Here is a 26193-nt window from a genome sequence, read left to right as displayed (position 1 = left end):
AAATGTAAAGCTCAGGTTTTTACCAGCCTTAAATGGCTGGGGTTCCTTAAAGGGAATATGTCTGAGACCTGGGATTTGGGAAAAATCTTGTCTTCCTAGACTGGGGCACTCAGTTGTTCATTTAGTCATTTACCAGTATTTTAATCTTTGTTTAGAGCTAGCAAGTGCCTCGTCTTCGCAGCTTCCTCCTCCTGTTCACAGAGCTCCACCTCTGACTAACAATGCAGGAGAGGTGGTGGAGTTAGGCAGCTCTGACTTGGAAGCTGCTCTAGGCTTGTAAAGAGCTTCCACAGTGCTGGGAAAGCATCTGGCTTTTGAGATATGAAGAGTACTGAAGCACAGCTAGAAACTGGTCCCTTAGGAGCTGATGATGGGATATGTTGGACCAAAAGTTTCCTAGCAGCTTCCCTGATCTTCTTGTCTCCTTTGTTTTCTAGGCGAAGTAACAGCATTTCTAAGTCTCCTGGCCCCAGTTCTCCAAAGGAACCGCTCCTTCTGAGCCGTGACATCAGTCGCTCTGAATCCCTACGTTCCTCTTCTAGCTGCTCCCAGCAAATCTTCCGGCCCTGTGACCTGATTCATGGCGAAGTACTAGGAAAAGGGTTCTTTGGACAAGCAATCAAGGTGAGGGAGGTCCCCAAACATTCATCATTTACTTTGAGTACAGCAATGTCTAGCTATTTGGGGATCCTTTGCCACTGTCTCAGTGGCCTTTGCCCTTCTGGTAGTGATTGCTCTTGGAACTCGCCTGGTTTGCTCAGTGAGATCCATTTCTCTGTTTCATTCCCTGACCATGAGTGTCACTGGCTACAGGCAGTTTTGACTTTATCCCCTTTGAATATCAACCTTGGCCATACGTACTCATCTCCTGAGTTAGACTTAGAGCTCCACAGAGTGCTTGTGTCACAGCAGCCACCTGGGTGAGGTGGGGAGAAGGGGGAGCAAGCTACGCTTTCTCTTAGGAGCATCTTTCTTGTGAAGAGGTGCATTCAACTCCCCAGTCCAGCATTTCTCCCCCACCCTTAGTGTGCCATGCTTGGGGGTTTGTCAGGCTGATGCAGTGACTGTCTCTGAACCCCCAGCAGAGCCTAAATGGCTTGTCAGTGTGGTGGTAGTGGTCAGGTCTTGCGTGACTCTCCCAAATAAAATCTCCATTAATAGCTGTTCTCTTGTATTTAAGCTCTCCAGTCTTGACTTGGGGTGCAGCTCCTATCCTGGCATCCCTGATAGCATCAGGGGGCAGCTTCCTTTGCCTTACCAAGGTGCTGTGAGCTCCTCCCTACTCAGGTTGCTGTTTACCGTATTGTGGGACTTCTCTCCTTATACCTGTATAAACCAGGTGTCCAGCCACCATATTCCTCTCATGCTTCCGTGGGAGGTGGTGAGCCAGTACTACAAACCCAATGCTTTTGATCCATACTAATGAGCATATTTCTCTTCTCCTCTGCTCATAGAGAAATAACAGGTCCAGGTAAGCAGAACCTTTCCTCTGTCGCATGCTTTTGTCATCTGCGTCCCCACAGTTAATGGCACAAAGGTGTTTCTTTTCTGCTCAAATTACCCAATAGCCATCCTGTTCTGGTGCATGCTCTGGGAGTTAAAATTGCCCTCTTGGAGTTTCATAATGACACTGGTTTCAGTTTTGCTGGTATGTCAGCTTAAGAATTCCACTTAGCCTTGTCTTGTCCTTGCCTTTTCACTTCCCTTTATCTTTGGGTATTAGATGTCCCTGGCTTTCATGTCCCTGGCTGAAATGTGTAGTGTTCCCTGGCTCGCTACTTGTATATGGATGCTTGATTTCAGACAGGAGCAGAAGAATATTGTACTCTTGCTTCTGTTGTGTTATTCCATGCATTTGTATTCCACCTATATCAGCCTTGCTATGTCCCATGGTTCCAAACAGAACTAGTGTGCTACAGTGTCTGCAAGAGCTCATAAGCTTCCTAAGTGCTATAACTGGGTCTTGTGTTCTGGATTGCAGTTCTGGCGGTTTTCTGAAAGACTTTTTATTTTAAAGAGTATGAGGCAAAAAAGAGACATCTTTCTTGAGCTTCATATTGATGGGTTTTGATGCAACAAGTACTGTATCTGGTCAGAATAGTTCCCTTCTGTTCCTAGAGAGAAGTGGTTGTTTAGTTACCTGGAGGTCTTCGGGAGACTGAGCTGTCCAAGTTAAGCAACTGAAGGAGAGAGGATTTCCAGGAAAACCTGCTCATCAGAATTTGGACCCTTTCTACTCACTCACGCACCCCATGCGAGCAAGGCAGAGCTGGTTAAAAGAAACTTCTAGAGCACAGCAAAATGCCAGGAACTAGTTGGATACAGGGAAACAGCTCTTGAGGAACTGGAAATGCTTTCCATGTGGAGAGCTAGGAAATTTATTACCTGGTGTTTATGGTGGATTTCTGTGTGTTTGCCACCATTCTGGGACATTCCTTGCAGGTAGCAATACGCTGCTCCCAAGGAGCATGGTGAGATAACAGCTTCCTGCCTTACCTGAACAGCCTGTACATCCCAGTTCTGCTTGCACATGAGTAAGTTCAATAAGCTTATCAGAAAACATCAGGCGTCAGAGTCCCCATAAAACCAAAACCTGTAGTAATGTAGTTTTGGGTTGTTCGGTTTGGTTTCTGATGCAAGTGAACTTGGATTCCTTTGCTGATACAGAATATAGTTGTTAGAGTCTGTGTACAAAATGCGAACATCACAGTGGGCAAGTACTTTCTGTAAGGGAACTCAAGGCGTGCACAAGTATGGAACTGATGCCTTCAGAGGCTTTGACGGCCTGTATGCATGCTCAGCCCTATGCTACCTAAAACGGAGACTTCAGCTCTCGTTCTTGGGATGCTGTTGATCTCTTGGTATGATCCTCTGTCAGCTTTAGGTAGTTTCTGTTTCACACACAGAATCTTAGCTGAATTCTGAAAGGGGAAATTTCATGCAGTTTTCTGCAGGTCCCTGGGCTCTGAATTTTCTCCCATCTCTGTTCCTCTCTGGATGGAGGGGGATGTTACCCGCTCTTTCAGAAGAGTTGCAAGAGCATTGGAGTTATGTATTCTTGAACCTTGCCTGTAGTTGTGGTTTCTGTTTCCACCAGGTGACTCACAAAGCAACAGGAAAGGTGATGGTGATGAAGGAGCTGATTCGCTGTGATGAGGAAACACAGAAGACTTTCTTGACAGAGGTAGGAGCGAGATTTCAAAAAGCTGCTGAGCCAGTAGTGTGGTGGAACTCTCTTCCACCTTCTCCAGAGAGAGAGCGACCATGCCAGAAACCTGGCAGGAACCAAGGTGCTGAGGAGGGAGACAGCACACGGGGAAAAGTTGGCGTGAGCTGAATGTTTGCTGCAGTGATGTGTGACTCACACTGAGCAACAGACATGGCTTCAGCTCCCAGTTCATTAATTTTTCAATGACAAAAAGCAGCCTGAGTCTGAGGCAAATTGAGCTGCGCAATACATAAAGGATTTATCCCTTGAGCCTTGTGCATAAATACAAATGATGAGGGCAAATACTTGTAAGATATTTAAGACTCCTGCTGTATTTAACTTAAACTATTTTCTTGGTGGCTGCCTACCGCGTTTTTCAAAGTCAGATTTAGCTTGAAGGCAGCTCCCTAAACACCCAGTGCTGCTTTTCCAGCCCTGACACATGTAGTACAGACCAGATAGCTGCCCTGGAGAGCTCCTGCCTCTTAAAAGTTAGCCAAACCCAAGGGTGCTCTCCTTAAAGACTGAGATCAGGTTAATTGCACAGCATGAAAATGAAGAGGCAACAGTTAATTGACTGCCTTAAGGTTGGGGTTTGAGTGTACTCTGTGACCCCTGGAGGGGACCTCCAGCATTGGGGTGCTTGTCACTACAGAGCAGATCTGTCAGGACTTGTTCCATTCTCTTCTTTGGGGTGGGATGTCTCTGCTTCCCAGGTGAAAGTGATGCGCAGCCTGGATCACCCCAACGTGCTGAAGTTCATCGGTGTACTGTACAAGGACAAGAAGCTGAATCTCCTCACTGAGTACATTGAGGGGGGCACCCTGAAGGACTTCCTCCGCAATGCGGTGAGTGTGGAAGCCTGGTAGACCTCTACTTAGTGAGGCTGACAGTATGTTGTTGGTTGTACTGGCCTTATGGTTCTTGTTGTTAGTCTTCTCCTTCGGAGCTTGTGGAAAAGCTTTTTAGCTGTGGGTAGCCTGGGGCAGAAAGCGCTTTCTTCCTGGGGCTGTGTCGACTTTCTCTTGACTACTGCAGGAGTGCCTGTTGCGGGGGAACTGCTGTCACCAGCTGGCTGGTGAGATAGTCCCTGACCATTGAGAACTTGTCTTTCAGGACCCGTTTCCCTGGCAGCAGAAGGTCAGCTTTGCCAAAGGAATTGCCTCTGGAATGGTGAGTTGGACTGTCCCTTTGTCACAGAGCAAACCTCCAGGGTCAGGGTTAGCTGCTTCAGCAGGGTGGGGTATGAGGGGTTGTGGGTGCTCCCTGACTACTTGCAACTGGTTGTTGAGGTCTGTAAATGTGAAGGGACGTACTCGCCTGGGAACCCCTAACACGAAGTTTTCTCTCTCTGTTTCCAGGCTTACTTGCACTCCATGTGCATCATTCACAGAGACCTGAATTCACACAATTGCCTAATCAAGTTGGTGAGCTACACCTCTGTTCCCCGCAGCATGCTGCTGCCCTCCTTGTCATCTTCTTCCCTTGGTTTTCTCCACATGATGTTCCCTTTTTTGTCAGGGTGGAACTGATTTCAGAGAGGCTTTTAGTGCCCTAAACAAGGGAGCTTTATGTTTGCATAGGATTTTCCAGACTGATCTAGCTTTCACCATTTCTGCATTCTGTTCTCTTACCTCCTTTCCTGCGGTAGCATCTCCTATTAACAGCCACGTTTTGAGAGTTAGTACAGCTCTGTTCCTTATCTCAAATAGAAAATGTTCTCTGCAGCTGCTTCTGTTCTTTTAACCACTTAATGACTCTTTATTGGCACTCAGGATTCAGACAAGTGTGCAGGTGTATGCAGATGTGTGTGCTCTCTCTTTTTGAAATGCTAGGTCACAAGATTTTCGTGTAGCTTCATTCCCTCAAGCCTTGCCCTTGTTCACTTGGCTGGAACACAGGATTAGCATGTAGGCTTCAAACAACCCAGGATGAAAGTCTTCCCAGCCAGGTAGAATAGGAAGGTCTGAAAGAAAAGGTTTTTCCCTGGCAAGTGTAGCCAAATTGATGGGATTAGTTTTAGCAACCACACAGGAAATAAGACAATGAAGAGAGGAAATGATGAGTTGGGATCGTGAATTTGACGTCTTACCCCTGTCTAGACAGCTGCTACACTCATCTGGCTGCACGAAACCTCGATAGTTGCCCTTACAGTGTAGTTGATGGTGAACAGGAATTGCAGCCTCTTTTCTCCTGAAGGGAGCTGAGAGGAATCATCGGCTTGTACTAAATCCCTGTGTAGGATAAGACGGTGGTGGTGGCTGACTTCGGCCTGTCTCGGCTGATTGTGGAGGAGAGAAAAAAGCCCACTTTGGAGAAGCCATCTGCCAAGAAACGAACCCTACGCAAGAGTGACAGGAAGAAGCGCTACACAGTGGTTGGCAACCCATACTGGATGGCCCCAGAGATGCTAAACGGTAAGAGCCTGATACCAGGGTGCAGGTGAGGAGACAGCCTGTGACAAGGTGTAGGGATGATAGGATTACTGAAAGCTGCTGGGCCCTAGTAACAATCAAACCTATTAGAGCCTGTGGTTTTAGATCTGCTAATATGCAAGCTTATTTATACACAGGGGTACCCCAGCTGCACTTCTCTTGCAGTACCTGACCTGAGAAGCCTTTGTGCCAGCTGAGGTAATGTTTCTGGCTCACCAGAAGGATTCTTCAGGAGGGCAACAGACCTAAACCTGCTATGATCCAGATAACAGGGAAGACTAAAGAGGCCTGAAATAAGACTGAACCCGAGATCAATTTCTATTATAGCTTCATGCTTTGGAACTGCCCCTTGAGACAGGGAATCATTAAACTCCAGGATGAGGCTTACACGCGCTGTTGTGTAGATCCAGGGAGAAGCCATCTGCTGCCAGGTTTGCCGAAGCCTCGGGATTGGGGTGGGAGTTGTCCAAGTGCAGGGAAATCTGCTTTTTGGCGTGCAGCCCTCAATTGCATTAAGGATGAACTACGTCCCTTAGGGGAAAAACTGCCCCTGCAGGCATTGAGGTAAGGGTGAAGTACAATGGATAGAGTTTCCTCCTAATGAGCAGGTCTGTCTGACCTGGTTGGGCAGTTTGGCTGGCTGTGATATCGGTATTGTCCAACATATAGCCCACCAGGGAAGGGAGGACTTGGCTCCTCTCCCCCAACTCAGCTCTCCTCCGTGTTGCTTTCTTGTGTGCTGTTCTGTTTTCCTTCTCTCAAGGCTTACAGGCCCTGCTGGAGTCTGAGGCTGCTTCTCAGAGCCTGACTCAGACCTGGCATTTGTCAGGAGAACAGCAAGAGTGTAGTCTGACATCACCTCTGAAAGCAAGGCTGTTTACCAGATATTGGCTTGGGAGGGGCGTGTCTGTAAGCTGATAATGGCATGCTGGAGCCAGTCTGCTTTCCCAGATTCACAGTCCTGCTAGTGTGTAATTTATTATCTCTGCAGTCACCGCAGCAGGGACTGGGCACTCGCTGACTGCTGGGGGAGCTGAGCACTGACTCGGTGCACTGTAGAGATGTGCTAGAGCAGCAATCAACGGGAATGGGCAGAAGCTTTACATAGTTATCCTTAGCGTTTGCTCAGACCTCTGAAACACAGGGCTTCCCTGCATTGTCCTTTAATTCCCCAGTAGAAGAAAGAAGAGGGGTTAAACTATGTGATGGCAGTGTATAGAAGATGCAGTTGATACACATATCGTGGGGCAACTGACCCTGCTCAGATTTAAGCCTTGCTTTGTCTCCTATTTTAGAGCCCTCCAGGGAATAGGCTTAGGTAAGCTTTGGACTGGCAGCTCCTGGCATAGCTGGATGGGGAGCTGCCTCTCACGGAGCTGAATGTCTTATGTTTCCTGCAGGACAGAGCTACGATGAGACAGTGGACATCTTTTCATTTGGGATTGTTCTCTGTGAGGTAAGGCCAGGACGTTACTTTTTCCCCATTGGAATGTCCTTGCGCACATTGTGTCAGCCAGTTCTGTGTGCAGTCTGTGACCTAACAGCACAGTGAATTAGGCTGGGAGGACAAGCTTACCCTGCCCCTCCTCCCTCAAGGAAAGTTTTGTAACTTTTTGGTCCCAGAGAAAGTTTCTTCCTGCACTAAAAGAAATACAGAGGTTCCTCCTGGACTGATAGAAGCTGTGAAAAGGTCCAAGTTCTGACTGAGTCCCAGTGTCCATTTGAAAGTAGGCATATTCCCTAAAACTGTGGTAGTTTTTCTACTGCCTCACGAAAAGAACAATCAGCTGTATAATCTCAGCAAATTCAGGGACGGCACTTCACATCAGAGAAGGGGAAACTGAAACCTCTTTGCAGGTCAGTTAATGAAGCTTGCACCCTGAGGTCTGTTGGCTTAGTTTCTCTCTGAGCCACTGCACAGTCTTACTGTTATATCCGGCTTTTCTGTCTGCAGAGCAAAGAGCGCCACTCAGAAAGTACAAGGTATTTTCAGTTGAAAAGATGTGAAAGACAGTGAAAATGCAGATGAAAGGTGGGGTGTTACGGGTCCAGATAACACAGCAGTTACAGGAACACCAGGGGAGACTGGCACAGTTTCATCTTCAGTGTTTGGATGAAGGGGACAAAGAAAATATCTGTGCATTAATCTTTGTGGCCTCATCTGGAGCTCTGTTTACACTGGGCCCTCCTCTCAGAGAATACTGTGGTTGTGAGTGATAGGTTTAGGAACGTGAAAAATCTGTATGCAGAATTAGAACAATTGTTTCCTCTAGAAAAAAGACAAATAAAGGGGTAGGAGCATATGAACGTTTTCCTTGTCACCAAAATAAAGATACTTAAAAAAAGAAGTTACACACTCGAACAGATAAGGAAATAACCCTGCCAAAATACATAATGGGCGTTCCACTGTCTAGTTGCAGGATGTGGTTGTCCTGCTGATTTATTGGCATAGAAAAGCCTGGGTGGTTATAAATAACTCCCTTTTTGTGATACCCGATGAGGCTTAAACCTAATACTGTTCCCCGTGTGAGAGTCTGTATTGACATTGACCTTGTCTGAGCCCAGATCTCCCCACAGCTCTCTGCTGTGGGTTCCTTCTCTCTTAGTACACTTTGAGTGGCCTAGTGCTGGAGGCGGTGAGCACTGGGGCAGGGCTTCCCTCTGTTCCACCCAGCCCTTTCCTCTACTGGCTGTTGCCTGCAACCTCCTAGGCACTGGTTATGGTGGTAGTTCTCTCCACCTTACCCTCTGGCTGTGGATGGGGTTGAATCTGCCAGTAGCAGAGCGACTCAGAATTTGTGGTGCTGTTGGCTTCACAGCATCGTTTAGGACAGACTCTGTAGACAGAGGAGCTTTGCTGGTGGTGCGGTAAGATTGTGTGAGAGGGGAGAGATGGGATGCTGATGCAGGTTATGTTGATTACCTGCGATCAGGAGGGGCTGTGTCATCCCCAGCAGCATACAGCACAGTAGCTGACCAGGCAGCGAAACACTGTCGAGCTCTCTGGGAGGTGGACATCATCTGGTATCTTCAGAGATACTCGTACTGTATCTATCAGAGAGACCCTGGGGAGAAAGAGAAGGTGTCTGGGCCTTCCTTCACAACAGCGGCCACATCATCAGGTCTTGAAAAAGTTTCATGTGAAATTTGTTTGTATGCAGTGCCTTGCTCATCGCCCTGTGCAACTAGCCCCATTGGAAAGGAGGAACAGTGGTTTTGCTCTTTCCCTTGCACCCTGATACAGAAAGAGCTTCTGCCCAATGCTGAAGTTCCCCATTAACACTCTGGAACTGATGCTGTATTTAAGTGCTCCTCTCATTTTTCCCTAGATCATAGGCCAGGTTTATGCTGACCCGGACTGTCTCCCACGCACGCTGGATTTTGGCCTTAATGTCAAGTTGTTCTGGGAGAAGTTTGTTCCTGCTGACTGTCCTCCAGCCTTTTTCCCTCTGGCTGCCATTTGCTGCAGACTGGAACCAGAGAGCAGGTACGTTTGGGGTCTGGAGGATTCCTCTCTTTAAGCCTGGAGGATGTGTCCATATCCCCTTGGTGGAAGGATTGCTCTGAACAGAGGGTGGGAGAGGGCTGTATTCCAGCCCTCTGTGGGAATGCTCAAAGGCTTCCACATGAGGAGAGACTAAAGACCTAACAGCTTGGGAGAGAGACTGTTGTATATGGTAGAGGGCTCTGAAACAATTTCCGAGACAGAATGAGTAAAGGAGGGGTGATTGTTCAGGGTTTCTCATGTACAAAAAGTAGGGGCAGACTTTGGCAGCAGCTCTGAAATGTGAATACTTCATTTTATTTCAGTTGTGAAATTTGTAGCTTCAGAACAGTGTTGATGCCAAGAAGGCTTCAAAAGAGCCAGACCTCGCTGGTCATCGGCTGTAAAAACGGGTAGCCCAGACAGATGGGATCTTTGCAGTCTCAGAAGCTGAATGGGGAGGGATCATGTCCCTGCTAACACCTCTGTGCACGGGACAGTAGCCTGGATGGACAACTGGCCCAGCCTTTCCAGATGCTATTCTGCTTCCTCTTTCCCACTCATATTTCCTCACTGGTGCTTCTAGGCCCCCTTTCTCCAAGCTGGAAGATTCCTTTGAAGCGCTCTCTCTCTACCTGGGAGAACTTGCCATCCCCCTCCCCTCTGAGCTGGAGGAGCTGGACCACAACGTGAGTGTGCAGTATGGACTGAACCGTGACAAGCTACCTGAAAACACAACCTAGTCAGCTCGTCCTGCTGCCTGCACCACTTCCATTGGAGTTGAGATGAGTGACAGGGAGGGAGATGCACTTCAGCCACTTCCAGGGCATTAATGGGGCACCACGCTGCACGTTTGCTGCATTGCCTCTCTCTCCCCACCCAGCACCCCTCCTCTTGGACGTCCTGATTCACTGTGGATTTCTGGCATGTTTCAGAAGCAAGAAGGGCTGTTTCCTGCCAACTGCACCTAGGAAAGCTGCTCAACACTATTTTTCTGGCTTGAGAAATGTTTCTCTAGCCTTTTCAGGCTTCTTTACTGTGGTGCCTTAGAACTTGGCTGCAAGCTGTGAAGCCACCCTGGTCCATCTGCCAGGGAGGGAATTGCTATAGGAGACTCTCCAGGGCAAAGACCGGCACTTCTGGAACTGCTTCTCCCACTGCTCAGAAAGCTGGGGAAATTGGACATCCGGCAAAAGGCCTCACCGGGACAGGGGGTGTGTGTATGTTTGTGCATGTGTTTTCCAGAACAACCCACTGAGATTTTGGCCTCCAATTTGCATCAGGGGAGGGAGTGAAAAGCCCCAGGAACTGGGCAGCTCTCCTGAAATACCTTGTCTGTGGGGAAGTGTGTATGAATTTTTGTTTTGGTTTTGTGGGTTTTTTTCCTCCTCTGTCTCTGAATACCTCCAAAAGCCTGCCTAGAAACACTAAGACTGAGCTCTCCTTGCCCCTCCTGATGCTGAACAAAGGCAGGCAGCAAATGAGCCACTTGAACATCTTCAGACCCTGAGCCTGCACAGTGAGTTTGCCTGCCCAAGTACCTTAACCTAGGTGAAAGTATTTGAACCTGAATATGTAGAACCACAGTAGGCACTGGCTGTGGACATCCCTGGAGCACTGAAGCTGCTTGAGCTCTCGGCCTGTGGACATGAGGTGACAGGAAGGGTGGCAGAAGGTGCTCTTCAGAAAGCCAAAGGTCTGAAGTGGCTCAGACTTTGTGCATGGACAATGGCAAAGGGGGACATGCCCGAGGTTACTTAAGAGATGGACTTGTCACGAACAGAAAAGTGCTGGATAATGTCCCATCCTCCCAGGAGTGGCAGCTGGAGAACTACTAATTCAGTTGCCATTACCTCATCCTTTCCTGCAGGCTGTGCAAGTTGCTCCCTTTGAAGGTCCTTCTTGCAGCTGCTGCTGCAGCACCTGAACTGATTCTCCAAGCAGAAACTTTCCTCAGGGTCATTCCCTGCTTTGGGGGAGAAAAAACGGCTTGGAGTCACTGGGAGGTGGGTGGGAGTGTATTTCCTTCCAGCACTTCTCTTCTTCCTCCCTTGGTGGGAGAAGGAAGGAAAGCTACTGCTGTGGTAGCTCATGTGGTTGGCAGAACTGAACAAAAAGCTGTCTCAAGTCCTGCTCTTAAGTTTCACAAACATCTTGGTTTAACTGGATTTTTAGTGTGCTCCTTTCTCCCCCCCCACTTCGGTATTGAATGGTGGGGAATTGGTGTTAGTCTTTGCTGTTACTTTGATTTCCTCCCCCTACCCATGAGTTCAAAGTATTATGTAAAATAACATGGGACCAGCCATCACCTGACAAAAGGTGTGCATAGTGGGGGATGGTTTTAGTCTGTGTAGTGGTGTTTTAGAAACACTGGGGACTCCCTGTGCTGTGAGTCAGTGGAGGAGCCTCTCTAAACTGGGTCCAGTGGATTCAGGATTGTTAATAGGATTTGCCCTTCCTTTCCCCCTCCCAGGCTGGTTTGTGAGGGGACCCCTGAAGGGGAAAGTCCTGGGTGATGTGTGGGTGGGGTTTACGAACTGTGATTTGCACAGCTCTATGTTCTAACTAAATTAAAAAGCAGTAAATGTATGCTATGAAAACAAGATGTTGTCTGTTTGTTACATAAAGCGGAAAGCTGTAACTTTATCGGGTTTCTATTGTCACAAAACAGCAATATCAAAACTGCATAGACCAGGCATCATCTAGAACCCCCTCTCTTGAGCCAAAGGGCTCGTACACGTTTACAGAACTACAGAGACGCAGTGTAAGTGCTCTATAGTAGTGTTTACCTGGAGTGATGGAAAGGGAAGAAGTTGTCGAGTTGGTTGGTTGGTTTTTTGTGGGTTCTTTTTTTTTTGTAAGGGCGGACAGGAGTCAGCAGACCAGAGAGCCTCTCTCCATTTCCCTTTTCTGAACAAGGATAAAAATACCATCTGTTCTTGGAAACCTCCTATCCTGAAATATGTAGTTCAAGGGGCATTGTTAAGGCAACAACCGAACAAAAATGCTAGCAATGTCACTACCTCCTGTAACCTGTTGTGCTCTGTCTCCATCACACTTTCCAATGCAAGGCCCTGAGGGACGGAGCTGCTGCTGAGCGGCACCAAAGCAGAACCGACCTGCGTCAGTGCAGGAAGGGGCTGTAACTGAGAGCGTCTTCCCACGGGCCAGCCCGCTTAGTCAGCACAGCTCGCACGCCCACAGCTGCTTTTCAGGAACAGTGTCCCAGTCCAAAGCCAGCTGCTGCCAGCAAGGAGACAAGCTCCATGTCCCTCGTCAGCGCTGGTGAGTGGAGGCACCACTTGTAGGGATTTACCTTTGGGCCTGGCAAACTGAAGTAGGATCTTCTACTCCTTCTCCACTACTTGAAGTCTGCAACAGGCAAAAGGATGCTGCTCTGGCAGGAGGAATGTACAGATGAGCCACAGTCCACACACATCTACAGAGCATTTTTCTTTTAAGCTTTAATACAAGGTAGCACAATCTGCACCTTCTCATAATGAGGTATTTAAAACATTTTACAAAGAAATGGTATTCAAAGGCATTTAAAAATAAAACGTTTCCCTTTTCTGAATCAAACATTAACACTAAAACCCCTGCTGTCAAGTGCTGCTCCCTGTTAGGCCCACAGCTATAAAGCAGATGGCTAGAAAACTTACTTGAATGGCTTGAATCCCCTGAGGCGGGGATGGATGTTTCCCTGAACTGGCCTTGCCTTGGTGCCGTTTAGGAGACACTGCAGCAACCATCCCTTCCAAAACCCCTGAAATGCTAATAAAAGTTGTTACAAACCCTCTCTAATAGGGCCGGGCTCTGTAAGCAAGTAGTCTTGCTGCACAAGCTGAGCGTGTGTGAAGGAGGCTGGGCCAGGAGCCACGCTGCGACTTCAGGATCTTGCAAGAGCAGCCCTGTCCTGCCCTTGGAGCAAGAGCTGCTGCATCATGGCAGGGTGACCTCCACAGCTGGCTCAGCCACTCTGTCCAGAGCTGGCTCTGTAGAAGGCCAAGGGAATTTGGAAGAGCATGTTTATCTATCCTCGGTGCTCAACCTGCTGTAGGTAACTGAAGGGCAGTTTGTTTTCTTCACAACTATCTACTGCTGGCCTTTGGTCTCCTGATCTGTGTAAGTGAGCAGGAGGCACAGACCACCTGGACACCTACAACTGTGGCTGTGCATGTAGCACCACAGGGGAATGGAGATGTGGCCTCAGCCCTGGAAGACCTGGATTTGTCAAGAGCTTGAGAAGAGCTTTTCCAAATTGACACTGGGGCTAAACATACTGCTCCTGGCCAAAGCCATCCCTCAAATAAACTCGTCCTTGGAAAAAAAGACTGATCCAGTAGCAGGATTCTGGACAGTGTCTCCAGCTCTCAGCCACAAAGCAGAAAGGCAGGAACTATAATCAGAGTGTAATTATCTAGCTAAGTCTGACGTGAAGCTCCCCTCAGTCCTTGCAGTACTGCTCCCTCCTGGGGTTCCAGGCTGAAACTTAAGTAACAGTGCACACCATTAAATAGGAAAGGAACGGAAAAAGAGGAAGCCAAGACCACACTCCGGGCTATGGGGTCTGTGGCCAGTTGTGAGCCTGGCCTATCATCCCCCCCAGCTCCTTGGCACACCATGGAGATAGGTGGGAGGAAGCAGCAGGGCCCACCACACCAGTCCCCAGCTGGTCATGCACGGAATGGTGCCACTCAAACAGATCATGATGAATAGCCCACTGCTCTGGCCCTCCGCATCACCTTCATCTGGCTTTCATCAAAAAGAAAACAAAATAGAAATGAACACACGCAACCCCTGCACTCACAGTGGGAAGCTGGAGGCTTTGCTCAGCCTGGATCGCTCCTGCCTGAGCTGCTCAGGCACCAGGAGTACCCGCCTGCCCCATGAGCGGGCCACTGCCATCACGCGTGTCCTCCACAGGCGTCTGGTTAGTGTGCACCACAATTGTGTTCTCATCTACAAGCTCACAGGCAGGATTGGTGAACGCTGAGAGTGGCAGTGTGATGCGCTGCATTTCACGCTCATAAACTTTCTGTTCATGCTTTTCCTTCAAGTCTCTCCCCCTAGATTAAAAAAAAACCAAACAAACATACATGCGCATGGGGTGAGTGCTACTGCTTGGAGGCAGAGTCTCAGTAAAGGTGATACAGTAGAAAAGCAGGGACTCTGCTCTTTAACAAACAGATGTTTCAGCTACATACAAAGGGTCCAAAACGTTCCCTACTGTAAGCAGAGGACACCGTCTGAGCACCTTTAAAAAAAGAAGCAGCCGAGTGAAGTCTGTCTCTCTCCCTCATAAACTGGGTTATTCACTAACGTTGCTACGGCTAAATAATGTCTCTGAAGCCAGGCTACTCCTTCAAACCGTCGAGCTGACAAATATTCCCTTACATCTTACAGTCCCACAGCACTGCCTGGTGCAGGCCCAGGGGAGCAGTGAGACAGTGCAGAGCTTCCGTAACCTGCTTCATCTGATAGAAACAAATACCGGAGGTGGTGACAGATTCTGCCTTTTGTTGTGGCAAACAAACCTGTGTAGCAAATTAAGCCGCTACTGAAAGTATTAAAGCTTACTTCAGAGCTGGTCCTGAAGCTGCAGCGAAGAGCATAATCCCACAACCAGCTCCTCAAACCTACCTCACTCTTCAGCCTGTTGCTAAGGGAGGCGACACCTCTGTAATTTGTACTGAGGAAGAACTTTAAAAATGGCTGGCATTAATAGCACGCTGTCTCCGGAAAAGCTGTGTATACCAAAAGCTACTAAACCAATTAAAGGTTTCTCACCACACCTACCCAAACCTGCCAGCTTGCACATGCAATTTTGAGAGCAAGGCAAAAAGAGGGAGAGACACTAAACCTGCACTCCAGCCCTGCTGTGAGCTCTCTAGGATTGAAGAAGCAAAGCCGCATTTGGACAAAGCTCAACATTGGTCTATTGCTTCTTCCCACAAGACAGGAGCGAGGTGGGACAGGCACCACTTGCTCCTCCTGGGGCTCGCGGTCCCAACCAGGCGGAGCTGCTGGGGTTTCCTGTCAGCACATAGGCATTTTGGCTGCTTTTCAAAGCTGCTTACAAGCGTGCAGCAGTGGCTGCCGTTCCTGCCAGCACACGAGACAGCATTCTCCAAAACGACACCTCAAATCAGATCCCTCGACAAGCAGCGCTCTGTGTTCTGCCCCTTACGTAACACTCCTCCCTCTGTTGTTTTTTTTTTCCTGTCGGCGTTTATTATAAACACTTACATAAGGACATGTCCCAGCTTGGGAAAGGCCTCCTTCTGCTCGGTTGTGTCAGACTGCTGTCAAACAGCCAAAATACAGAACAAACCCTCCCAGAGGAGGGAGCCTGGGCCTTCACTTGCTGCAGCGACATTCACTGCTATTTGTCCATCCTGCCCCATCTCGTACAACTAAGCTGTTTGCTACTACCACTAACCTCAAGCGCTGCTGAGCCACAGAAATGTTTCTGCCCAACACAGTGAAGTGGCTGAACAAATCATAACTTAAGTGTGAATCAAAACTGACCAGGAGTTTTGGTAAAATGAACTTTGGTGGAAAAAAAAGTGCTACTTGATACTCAGCTTCATAGGCTACAATGCACGAGTCGCAAACAATTTGCCAATTGTTTTTCTTCTAAAACTAGACTAGAGAAACAGGTGGCCTGCTAGAAGGATTGTTCTCTTTCTGATTACAGAAGAAACTTCCTGTGAGGGCACCTGGGATCTGCTCTCTCCAGCTCTTACGTAAAATTCAGCTCCTCTGGGTGCATCTGAGAAAGCCACATCAAGGTGCAAGGGCACGCACACACACACACACACACACACACACACACACAAAATAGAGGGCAGTTTGAAGCTTTAAATGGGGCAGAATACCACACTGATGGGTGAAATGGACAAGAATAGGATTAAGTCTTAAATAGTACTTTCCTCAGTGTGACAAGCGAAACTCTTGCACAATGTGCCACATCAAAACATATGCTTCTATCTGCCTTTTCATTAGGGTCTCGTTGGGTCTGCAGGTGCTCAGACACTCCTGCTCTATACACGTTGCTTCACGCCTACACCAGCTTTTGGACAAAGGAGAATAGCCACTGACCTCTTATAGATGTATCCCAGGACGATGCCGGCTCCAATGGCAATGATTATCACCATCATGATCAGTCCCAGCACATACCCTGTGAAGAGAGAAAGGAAAGAGGCAAAATTAGAGGCAGTAGATCCAGCTATAGCATTGCTTTCAGAGACTCAAAACCAATCCATCCTGCCAGAATTATAGGAATGGATCCAAGATGTGATCCTGGGTTTGTACCTAGTGTCCCTAAGTCCTTCTTTTCTTTGGAGTTCACCTGCACTCTCTGACTGATCCCAATGATGGGCTGCACAGCGGCCGCCTCACTCCGGGAGGGCAAGGTATCAGCCGGTTCAAACACCCGGTCGACCTCCTGAGAAGTACCAACTTCTGCTGTAGGGACTGGGGCCGTGGCAGCTGTAGCATCTGCTGAGAGGAAAAAGAGACATACAAAATACAAAGCATTGATGAGTACTTCAAAACAACACATGCCTTGTGAGTGGGATAAATCTAGACTGGTATAGAATCTTCATGGTTGGAAAGAACCTTTGACGTCATCGAGTCCAACCAAACAACCTACAATCTCTGCCACTAGAGCATGCCCTGAAGTGCCACATCTAGACGTTTCTTAAATACCTCTAGGGATGGTGACTCAACCACCTCCCTGGGCAGGCTCTTCCAGTGCCTGACCACTCTTTCAGTAAAGTAATTCTTCCTAGTGTCTAATCTAAATCTCCCCTGCCACAACCTCAGACCATTTCCTCTGGTCCTGTCGTTATTCACTTGGGAGAAGAGGCCACCACCATCCTTTCGGGTAGTTGTAGAGGGCAGTGAGGTCTCCCCTCAGCCTCCTCTTTTCCAAGCTAAACACGCCCAGCTCCCTCAGCTTCTCCTCAGTATCACTGAACTGCCTTCAAAATACACTGAAAAACACTTGTTCCCTCTTAAGTTGTTGCCAGAAATCCTACCAAGGCAGACAAGAAACGTACTCCTCCTCCCGCTTTCCTTTGACATGAACCTATTTAACAGAGAGTGCAAGGCACCACCACCGACAAGACAGAAGTCGGACAGTAGAACGAAACCCAGGTTCAGGGCATGCGTCCAGGGGATGCACAATGACTTCATTTAGTGTATAGATCGATACACACGCTGCAGCTTCAATCATGCTGAACAGACATGAACAAGATGATGAGAATCTCCATCCCAAATCTCCCAGGAGCCTGTTTATCTCTCTTCTGCTTCAATCTTCCTTACACAAGAAGGTTTGACGGAAGGCGACTCCGGCTGGTGTGAAAACAACCTGGGGACATTCTTCTTACCCAGCCCCTCTTTGCAGCCGTGCAGCAAGCTTCTTTAGCATGATGGACGTGCTGAATGAGAGCAACACTTCAGGCAGCACAGCCACTGACTAGTCTAAGTGCAGCAAGTTCCTCCTCAGCCAGAGCCCAAAGGTGCGTAAGGATGGATGCTCAAAGCATTGACTCCTTCCCAGCGCCATGGACTCTTTATCAACAGCACTGAAAGGTTTTTAAGGTAGCTCATTCTTTCACGACACGGTAAAAATGGAAGCTGAAGCACAGTAAAAGCTCTAACAGTGGAAAGTAGGTATCACCTGTCCTAAACAAAAAAACACTGTTTTTTGGAAATGCTATGCACAGTGTGCATCCACACCTGAAAACCCTCTCCACCTGGATCTCACCCCACAGCTGGCAATAGCTCTGTGTGGATAGAATCTGCAGCCATTTTGAGTCCTCAGTGGAATGTGAAATGGAAGCACAGAAGGGGAGTTAGGGACAGGAAATCAGGGTCCCCTGCACCGCACAGTGACTTTACGTAGGGTCAGCCAGAGAAGCTGAACCACAGGGAGCTGCAGGACATAGCTCCAGCAAAACGGCGCCCACTCAGAGGCACAAAAATAGCCAAACCCCTTAAACATGCAAATGGTGACTTGGCTGAAAAGTCAGGTAACTCTCCTGATCCTAAAGCTGCAGGACTGTTTTTGAGCAAGGGTCTTGGCAGCACAACATTTGTTTTGCTTCATTTGCTCATTGGCTAAAAATAAGCAAAATGAAGAAAAGGGGAGGGTGTATGAGTGGGGGAAAGTGTTTACATGCAAGGATAGCGATCCCAAGGGACAGTGCAGTGCGTAAGTAAATCTTGAGGGGCTCAGAAATAAGTGAACAGTTCAGAAAAAACAAATGGTTACTTTGGCCTCAGTCAATACTGATGTCTCCTCTCCCTCAAACAGGCTTCAGCTACAGCTCTTCTCTTAGCAAACTGCTTCCCACCCTGACTATCCAGGAGGAATCCAGCGTTCGGGGGTTTCCATTTATTACTGTCCTTCTTCACTTCTGATTTTCCCAAAGTTCTTTCCCTCCACCTGTACCCAAATCCACCCTAGCACTGATTTAGCAGCAGGACACTTGTTCAGACAGCAGTAATATGCCCACAGTAACGGTATACCAACACCTCTGCAGTTCCTAGATGCCCAGACCTCAGCCTTTTTCAACACAGCTACAGAGCCCCACAGTGACTAGTGAAATGGCGGGGGGGACGGGGACACGAGGCTTTGCACAGCCCTCTTCTGGCACTAACGACAAAGCTCTAGGGGCGGAGCAAGGCACAGCTGGGAGGCAGATGTGCACACGCAGGAGGGCAGCCCCGGGTACACTCCGTTCCGGGGGAGGGGGGGGGGCAGTGGGTGCTGCCACAGCCTGGGGTTGTTTGTGCGCGGCGGGAGACCCCCCCTCCCGGTGACAAAGCCAGCCCCCAGCGGCAGGAGGCAGGCCGGGGAGGGGAGGGCAGGAGGGGAAGGGGGGCCAGCTGGGGCAGCTCCTACCTGAGCACTGGGCGATGTCGCAGGGTCTCCGCTCGGGGACCCCGGCGGCGCCTCGGACGTAGCACCAGGGCGCGGTGTCGCCGTCCGGGTTTCTGCAGTTGTTGTGGTCCTCGGCGACTGCTGGAGGGGACCGGGCCGTCAGCGCGGGGACCGCCCGCAGCCCCCCCGCTCCCCCGCTCTCCCCCGCCGCCGGCTCCCCCGGCGTCCCCGGGACCCACCTGCCGGGATGGCGGCGCCGGGGCCGCTCCGCACCGCCAGCCAGTTGAGGCACGGGGCGCCGCCGGAGGCCACTCGCCGGCTGCCGCGGTAGGACGCGCCGTTGCCGCGGAGGCACTCTGCGGAGAGACGACGCCAGGCCATGCGGGCGGGCCGGGCAGCCCGGGCCGCTCCCCAGCACACCCCCCGCCGGTGCGGGGCCGGTCCCCGCCGCCCTCCCCCGGGGACCGGCCTTTGTCCCCCGCAACAAAGCCGGGCCGGGCCCCCCGGCACTCACCCTCGGCGGCCGCCAGCAGCAGCCAGCCCAGCAGCAGGGCGCCCAGCGCCGCCGCCCGCCGCGGGCCCCCGTGCAGCATCCTCGGCGCGGTGGGCGAGGAGCCGCCGCCAGCCCGCCCGCGCCGCTCGGCTCCGCGACGAGACCTGCGCCGGTTCTCCCCTCCCCGGTAAACAACCGCCGGGCTGCGCTTCCCCCCCGCCTCTACCCCCCCCGCTCCGCAGCAGCCGCCGGGTCCTAACGCTGCCGCCGCCCGCCCCCGGGCGGCTCCCGGCCCCGTCGGGGAGCCCCGGGAGGGGAAGGGGCGGCTCCGCAGAGAACCTGCCGCCGCTCGGCCGCGTTTGCGGAGGATCCCCCGCCCCGCAGCCCCGGGAGCGGGCGCAGCGATGGGTGCTCGGTGCCGCGGGGACGGTCCGCCTCGGGAGGAACACGGGGAGACGGTGCCGAAGCGCAGCTCCGCGCCCCCGGGCCTGTCCCCCACGGCCGCGGGAATTCCCGAGCCGGGAGAGGCAATTCCCGGCAGGGAACTGGGCTTGAACCGCTGACTGAGACAGGGAAAGTGTTTGCCTTCAGGGACCTAAAATTGCCGTCTCCCCTGGAGAGCTACCACGAAGGACTAAATTCTCCTGCCCTCATTCCCCCTTTGGGCTCCCTTAGCTCTATGGAGAGAGACCGTGTGAGGCACACGCTGGCACGGAAGCTGTGCACCTCCACATTAAAGGTTTACATTCTCACCTCTGCTAATCGATTGCTTTGGCTCCACATACTCTAAAAGTTGTGCCCGGTTATAGAAAAACAAGATAAACAGCCCTAAAATGCTTTAGAGTAACTGTTGCAGGCATCCAGCCACTGTGATAGGGCCTCTCTGCAGACATTTCAGAAGGGTTACAATAGATGCTTTTGTTTCCAAACAGGCAGAGGTATTCAGGCGCTGCAATGCCGGTGACTGTACGCAAGCAGCTGGAGTCATCAACAATGTTTCTGTTTTACACCAGCAAAAAAGAAGCAGCTGAATACTTGGTCCTGTTTGATAACGAGCTCACAAAGGTGGCCTGGGCCAACTGATGGGTTTGTAGCCAAGCCACAGGCCGGCAGCACAAGGTGCTATTTCTGGATTTCCCACAGAGTTCCTTCTGACCTTGGCCAATCTGGCTGCTTCACTCCTTTGCACCTTCCCTTCCTTTCTGTGACATGAGGTACAATCAAACCTTCCCTCTCAGAAGAGGACAGGGAAGTTCCCTTCTTCTAAAGTGCTTTGAAATCATATGGAAACCACTGAACACATAAAAAGTATTTCTATGCCAGGAAGATGCATGCTGTATTCTGCATCAGATGAATCACTTTTTGGGGTGGTGCTGGCTGGGGCAGTGGTGTGGTCCCATCCTGGCAGTGCTCCCTGTCAGACTGCTACAGGTACTTGTGTGACAAGCAGGCTCCAGGTGCACTGATCCAACCCAACTTTTGCCCTTTTCTCACCAGATCATGCATACTTTAACCCTTTACCGCCAGGTCACCTGCTGCATCCAGTCCACAATGGAGCCACAAAAAAGCAGATGTACCAGTGCGACAGAGGAGTCATGAGCAAAACAGGTCAATTAAGCAGCACTACCCCTGAACATGAAACCATAAGCCTTAGTGTGATTCACGCTTTAACAATAGGACTTAACGCTACAGTAAATTTAGTTTAATAATGTCAAATTAAAAAAACCCTGCAGCCAGGTTGTAAAAAAAACCCCCAAAACTAAAACCTGTGTGTGTCAGTCCTGACCAACATCAGCAGCTAAGATGTCTGCTGTAAGGCATTAATGCTCATTGTCTGCACACTCAACTACTGCATTCCTTATGCTCTCCAGTTACTCTCTGTGAAGGCAAAGCTAACTGGAGTAAGCAAGAATTTTTAATAAGGGCTATTGAATCAGGCCTTCTGCTGGTAATAGCTCTTCAGAAGAGATTTTATGGGACAAATTCCATTCAGTCAGAAGCTGCAGGGCCACACATGCATCCAGAGGCACAGTCTGTCCAAAACAGTTTGCAGAGGGCTGCCAACCTGTACAATTAATTTCTCATAGCTCATTTCATGAGACTAACTAACACTGCCATGCCATCTTGCACAGAAAGCACCTCCTCCTGTACACCCTGATCCAAGAATGGCAGGCTGGGCAGTAATCTCTGTGGAAACAAATCTCAGACCTTCCCAGCTTGTTCTCCTGTTATGCAACAAGATAAATTTGCACTCCTCATTACAGCCAAGTTCCAGCAAACAATTTGAGTTTCTAGTCCACAGAAGGACAATGGGGAATCTAGGAGAAATGCAAACCCCTTCATATTAATAGTAAAGATCAAAGTCTTTTCCACAACTGACTTCTAAGCGTAATTTTTTCCCTTTCATCTCTAGCTTTCTCCAGGATGAGGGAAGATTTATGCCTGGCAGCTTCACAGAGTTCAATTTAATAGGATGCCAGGTGGCAGCTGTCAAAGGCAGACTCAATTGCTCTCTTTCTTTTGTTTGGGAATGGGTTTGCTCTTCTTGCTACACTTTTAGAGATTAAACCTGACATTACTTCCTAGGACTTGATTTTAAAGTAACTCCCCAAACTATAAGTAAGCTAATAGCTCTGCAACTACACCCTCACATAGCTTACATGTAAGAGGCTGTAGGTATATACACATCCACGTACCACAACACATCCACAAACACTTCACAGGAGAGTACATACGCTTTTTTTTAAGAACGAGGGACATTAAGCATCCTCCCTAAACTTGGTGTGAACCAGTTTCAGCTGTGAGCTGGTACCTTTCTGCTGTTTACTTTATACAGGTTCCAGAATGAACAATGTCTGCTTTTTCTCTCTCCTGTCTGTCAACTGCTCTTTCTTGTTTGTTTGTTCTACTTTTTCACCTGTGGAAAAATTCAAAGTGTATGGAGAGTTTTCTTAAAGAAGAAAAATACAAGGAAGCTGACACATAGCACAACACGCTGTGCAAAGGGAGGCAATCCCAGATATGCAACTCTACAAGGGCTCTGCAAGAAGTCATCAAACCCACTCTCCTTCTCCGGCCACAGCCAAGTATGTTCAGATCTTCCCAGGCAAAAGTTCATCTAACCTCCTATGGAAGAACTAACACGCTTTATTACTTAATCTTACTAAATAAGATACCGGGAAGGAGTAAGCAAAATCAATTTTCTAATCCAAGTATTTTTTCCTAGCCAAATTAACATGGATTGCTTAGAATAGAAAAAGCTGACCATTGCCCTCCTTGTAACGGGGCCTATGTCATGTTCCTGTAACTTCCATTTTCTTCTTTCTAGGCAAACCAAAGTAATTCTTTCATTTTTTCCTCAAAACTAGTTTTTCTAAACCTTTTTTCATTCCAGTTCACCAGATGCTCCATCCTTGGAAACATTCAAGGTCAAGTTGGATGGTGCTCTGAGCAACCTGATCTCGTGGAAGATGTCCCTGCACATGGCAGGGGGGTTGAACTAGATGGCCTTTAAAGGTCCCTTCCAACCCAAACTGTTCTATGATTCTCCCACTTTTTTCTTCCTTCATGAATTGCGGCGCCCGAGAATGAAGAAAATATACTCTGAGGCCTCATCCACCATAAATAGAATATTAGAGCAATTTGTGCTTGAAGCTTGAAAAACTGTATGCTGCAAATGCTACTAAACGCTACTAAGTACTTGCAACTCCAACAAAAGCAGGTGGCTTTACTCCTTTGTTGCCTCTGTCTGGATCATGAAAGTAACTGTGGGTCTCACCTGTAAAAGCCTTCTGTAAGCAGTGATGTGGGAGCCAGGAACAAATGTGTTTTATTCCTAACCTAGAAACAATCTGAAGAGAAGAAAAAACCATCAGGGCTGCAACAAAAGGATCAGATGTTGAGTTTATGAAACTGAGCCGAGTATAACCAAAAATCAAGACAGAGACAGTCACTACAAAGGAGTCAGTGTGGAGCGATAGAGAGGAATATCTGATTGCGCTGTTGCATCCCCCTGCTGACATGTTCAAGGAGAGGCTTCCCCTCCCCCTTCAATCTGACAGCATGAGCTATTGCTGAGTAAATGCCAGCCACAGCCTCCAAGGACTAACAAGGAAGTCTGCAGAAGCAAAACAACCATATGTGATATTTGAACTGGTTTGGACTGGTTCAGAGAGTTTGCTCTACTAACTCAAAGTGCCTTCTCAGATGAGCTCTCTGTGTGGGCTGTAATAAAGGGATGGAGGCCTCAGGAGGGCAATTTGGGCCCTATTGTTTACTGGGGGAGAAGCTGCAGCTACACTTTTCTAGCATTAAGAGATTAGCACTAAATATTCTTGGCAATCAGTGACTTAAGAAATTTCACACACTGAGTCCTCTCTAACAGCAACACTTCTTGGTCCTTTTTGTCACGAACTGCCTGGTGCCTTTCCACAATTCCCTCAGCAGTTTTGATGGGCCCAACTGTCCATAGACATCTGTATTCACACTGGTCCACTGTGGCTCTCGTAAGGGACTGTGGATCACAGCCCTTAGGGCTTTCCCCAGCTGGAGCATTCTGAAATCAGTATCTGGATCACAGAGACGGCTTTTACCTGCTGTCCTATGGGTGTGTCTCCTAGCGAGATACCATAAAACTGTAGCAATATTGTTAGGAATAAGGTACAGCTGCCTAAAGATGTTTCAGCCCCAACTTGCACTGTTTTTTTCCTACAGACGCAGGCTGCTATTGACAAAAAACAGAGCATGCATTTTTAAGGGTGGAGGAAGGGAAGCTATTTTGAAAGATACTGTGATCTACTTAGAGAACACATAGGTCTGAGTCAAGAACAGGAGCCTTACTTTACATTCTTTTACCAATTTTTTGTTTGATCTTAGGCAAGCTTTTGCCTCAGTTCCCCATATTAATAGTACTTATGTCACAGAGGCAGAAAAGATTACATGCCTGCAAAGTGCTTTGAAAGCTTCACGCATGCAATATGTACCTTATGAAATGTTATTCAAGGGGAAGGATCATGAAGAGGGATACGCATGGAAGGTCTTAAGATGTTCTCAAGTTCACAAATAAGCATTAATGCAGGAAGAAAAATAGAATGTGTTGTGTTGTTTGTTTGTTTAAAGTATAAAAGTACCTTTGTAGCTTTCTTGTTTCTTAATTCACTGTTGTGCATAGCAGTAACTAGCAAAGCTAAGCAGATAAACCAACATGCATTCTTGTTAGAAAATGTCGATCTAAAAATAATGGTTTACCTGCACATGAGAAACATGAGAAAGCGTCAAAACATCTGCAGATTTGAGTTAAAGAGAATAAAGATTTCTATTCTGATATCCGCTCAAATTAACTTCCAGTGAATTGGACGGGACTGTTGAATATCTCTCTACCAATTTTGCACTCCACATGGAAGCTGATCTTGCAGTCAAACAGAAGTGACAGCTCAAAAGTCTGCTGTTTAAACTTCAGTAATCATGGAATATTATCAAAGTAAGAGTTAAATTCCATTGTGGAAAGCATGAGGTTACAGAGTTGCACTTAAATATGCAAAACTTCCAGTTCCTGCAGAAAATACACCATGTCTAAACGGCACAATCACTCATTATAGCAAGTGACCCATATCCCATGCCAACAGAAAGGCAACATGGTTATAAATTTGTACACATTTAAAAAACCCCAAACGTACATTTTCTTATCTACCTAGGATTTTGGGACTAGGATTCGAGTCATCAACGTTAAGACCAGAGCAGAGACCCATTTGGTAACGGGTCTCTGTAATTCAACACGCGAGCAGAGAAGCGGAGACCAAACCTTTTCGTAGAGCTACTAGTGTTTCCTCATAAAAGTGCAGGATTCATGGACATCTACAATACAGAGGTCTCAGCTTTGGATTTTATTTTCTTAGCTGACCTGAAAGCAGATAAAACCACTGTGCAAAACCTCCCTCTCCACAGGTGTTTGCCTGAAGGCTGTGGGAGGAGTTGTTTATTTTGGGAAGTTGCCCTTTCTTTCCTGTGTAGAAAGGCAAACCTGTTTATTTTCTCTTTGGGTTGCAGACATGCCACAGGCATGCAGAGATAGCCTTTTTCATGACTCAGATATGCACGTGGTCTTTTTTTACATCTATTGACAAAAGCAAAAGTCTGTTCCTTAAGTATATTTTCAGAATAGGGCAAACCCCTGTTGTTATTTTGGTCTTGAGTTTGCCGTTCTTTTAGAAAGTTAAGGCTCAAACTGGTAAGACCCCAAGGAGGCAAAAGGACCAGGAAGGAACAAAGGCTTAGTAAAGTTTCACTTCATACTTCACTTATTTCTTTTTAATATAATGGTGTTAAAAAAACACAGTGCATTTGACTAATGACCTAGCACCTTAGGTAGGCAGGCCAGAAGCATTGCAAAAATAATATTTATATATCCTGCCTCATTTTTATTTTCACTGCCTTCCAGGCATTCAATGAGGACAATACCAAATTTCACATAGATACTTATTGCTCCCTCCACTTACGCTAAAATAATGTAAGAAATCTCATCGCACAGCCCCAGAGAAAGGACTTTCTAGTCAAAATAAGGCCATCATGATACACAACATTGCAACCTGTCCATGACACTATGGGTTTTCATACGGAGCTGTGAAGATGGGCAAAGACAGGAACTGTCTCTGAAAAGGGCAAGATTTTGAGATATGAGAAATA

At 48.3% G+C, this 26193-nt stretch overlaps 2 protein-coding genes across 5 annotated transcripts in view; one reads left to right on the top strand and one right to left on the bottom strand.

Moving 5' to 3' along the window:
• Positions 1-11713, top strand: part of LIMK2 (LIM domain kinase 2) — a 31810-nt gene extending 20097 nt beyond the window's left edge. For all 3 annotated transcript variants that reach the window (XM_054219615.1, XM_054219614.1, XM_054219616.1), the window contains exons 8-16: positions 438-624; positions 3098-3184; positions 3925-4056; positions 4325-4381; positions 4570-4635; positions 5451-5625; positions 7044-7099; positions 8973-9130; positions 9714-11713. In XM_054219615.1, the coding sequence (XP_054075590.1) occupies positions 438-624; positions 3098-3184; positions 3925-4056; positions 4325-4381; positions 4570-4635; positions 5451-5625; positions 7044-7099; positions 8973-9130; positions 9714-9870 (1075 nt within the window). In that variant the 3' untranslated portion in view covers positions 9871-11713. The remainder of the gene's footprint in view (positions 1-437; positions 625-3097; positions 3185-3924; positions 4057-4324; positions 4382-4569; positions 4636-5450; positions 5626-7043; positions 7100-8972; positions 9131-9713) is intronic.
• Positions 11714-12567: 854 nt separating this feature from the next.
• Positions 12568-19732, bottom strand: PIK3IP1 (phosphoinositide-3-kinase interacting protein 1). 2 transcript variants are annotated; one of them, XM_054219618.1, is made up of 6 exons: positions 19534-19732; positions 19259-19375; positions 19041-19157; positions 16442-16627; positions 16229-16307; positions 12568-14193 (listed from the first exon to the last, which is right to left on the bottom strand). In XM_054219618.1, exons 1-6 carry the CDS (start codon positions 19610-19612, stop codon positions 13986-13988), a joined length of 786 nt encoding a protein of 261 aa, XP_054075593.1. In that variant the 5' UTR covers positions 19613-19732; the 3' UTR covers positions 12568-13985. The 2 variants fall into 2 exon arrangements, with proteins under 2 accessions (XP_054075593.1, XP_054075592.1); XM_054219617.1 differs by having other exon boundaries at positions 19041-19160; positions 19534-19726.
• Positions 19733-26193: the final 6461 nt, after the last annotated feature.

Source organism: Rissa tridactyla, chromosome 13, assembly GCF_028500815.1.
Source record: "Rissa tridactyla isolate bRisTri1 chromosome 13, bRisTri1.patW.cur.20221130, whole genome shotgun sequence".
Lineage (NCBI taxonomy): Eukaryota > Metazoa > Chordata > Aves > Charadriiformes > Laridae > Rissa > Rissa tridactyla.
Note: the sequence above shows the minus strand (reverse complement) of the source record. Positions and strands in the feature narration are given on the sequence as shown.

Excerpts from the sequence above, each read along its gene's own strand:
- PIK3IP1 (XM_054219617.1), bottom strand. The coding sequence starts at position 19,612 with ATGCTGCACGGGGGCCCGCGGCGGGCGGCGGCGCTGGGCGCCCTGCTG. Across the intron at positions 19,376-19,533 it reads GCTGCTGGCGGCCGCCGAGG|AGTGCCTCCGCGGCAACGGC; the intron begins GTGAGTGCCGGG and ends GTCTCTCCGCAG. Across the intron at positions 16,308-16,441 it reads GAAGGACTTAGGGACACTAG|GGTATGTGCTGGGACTGATC; the intron begins GTACAAACCCAG and ends CTCTCTTCACAG.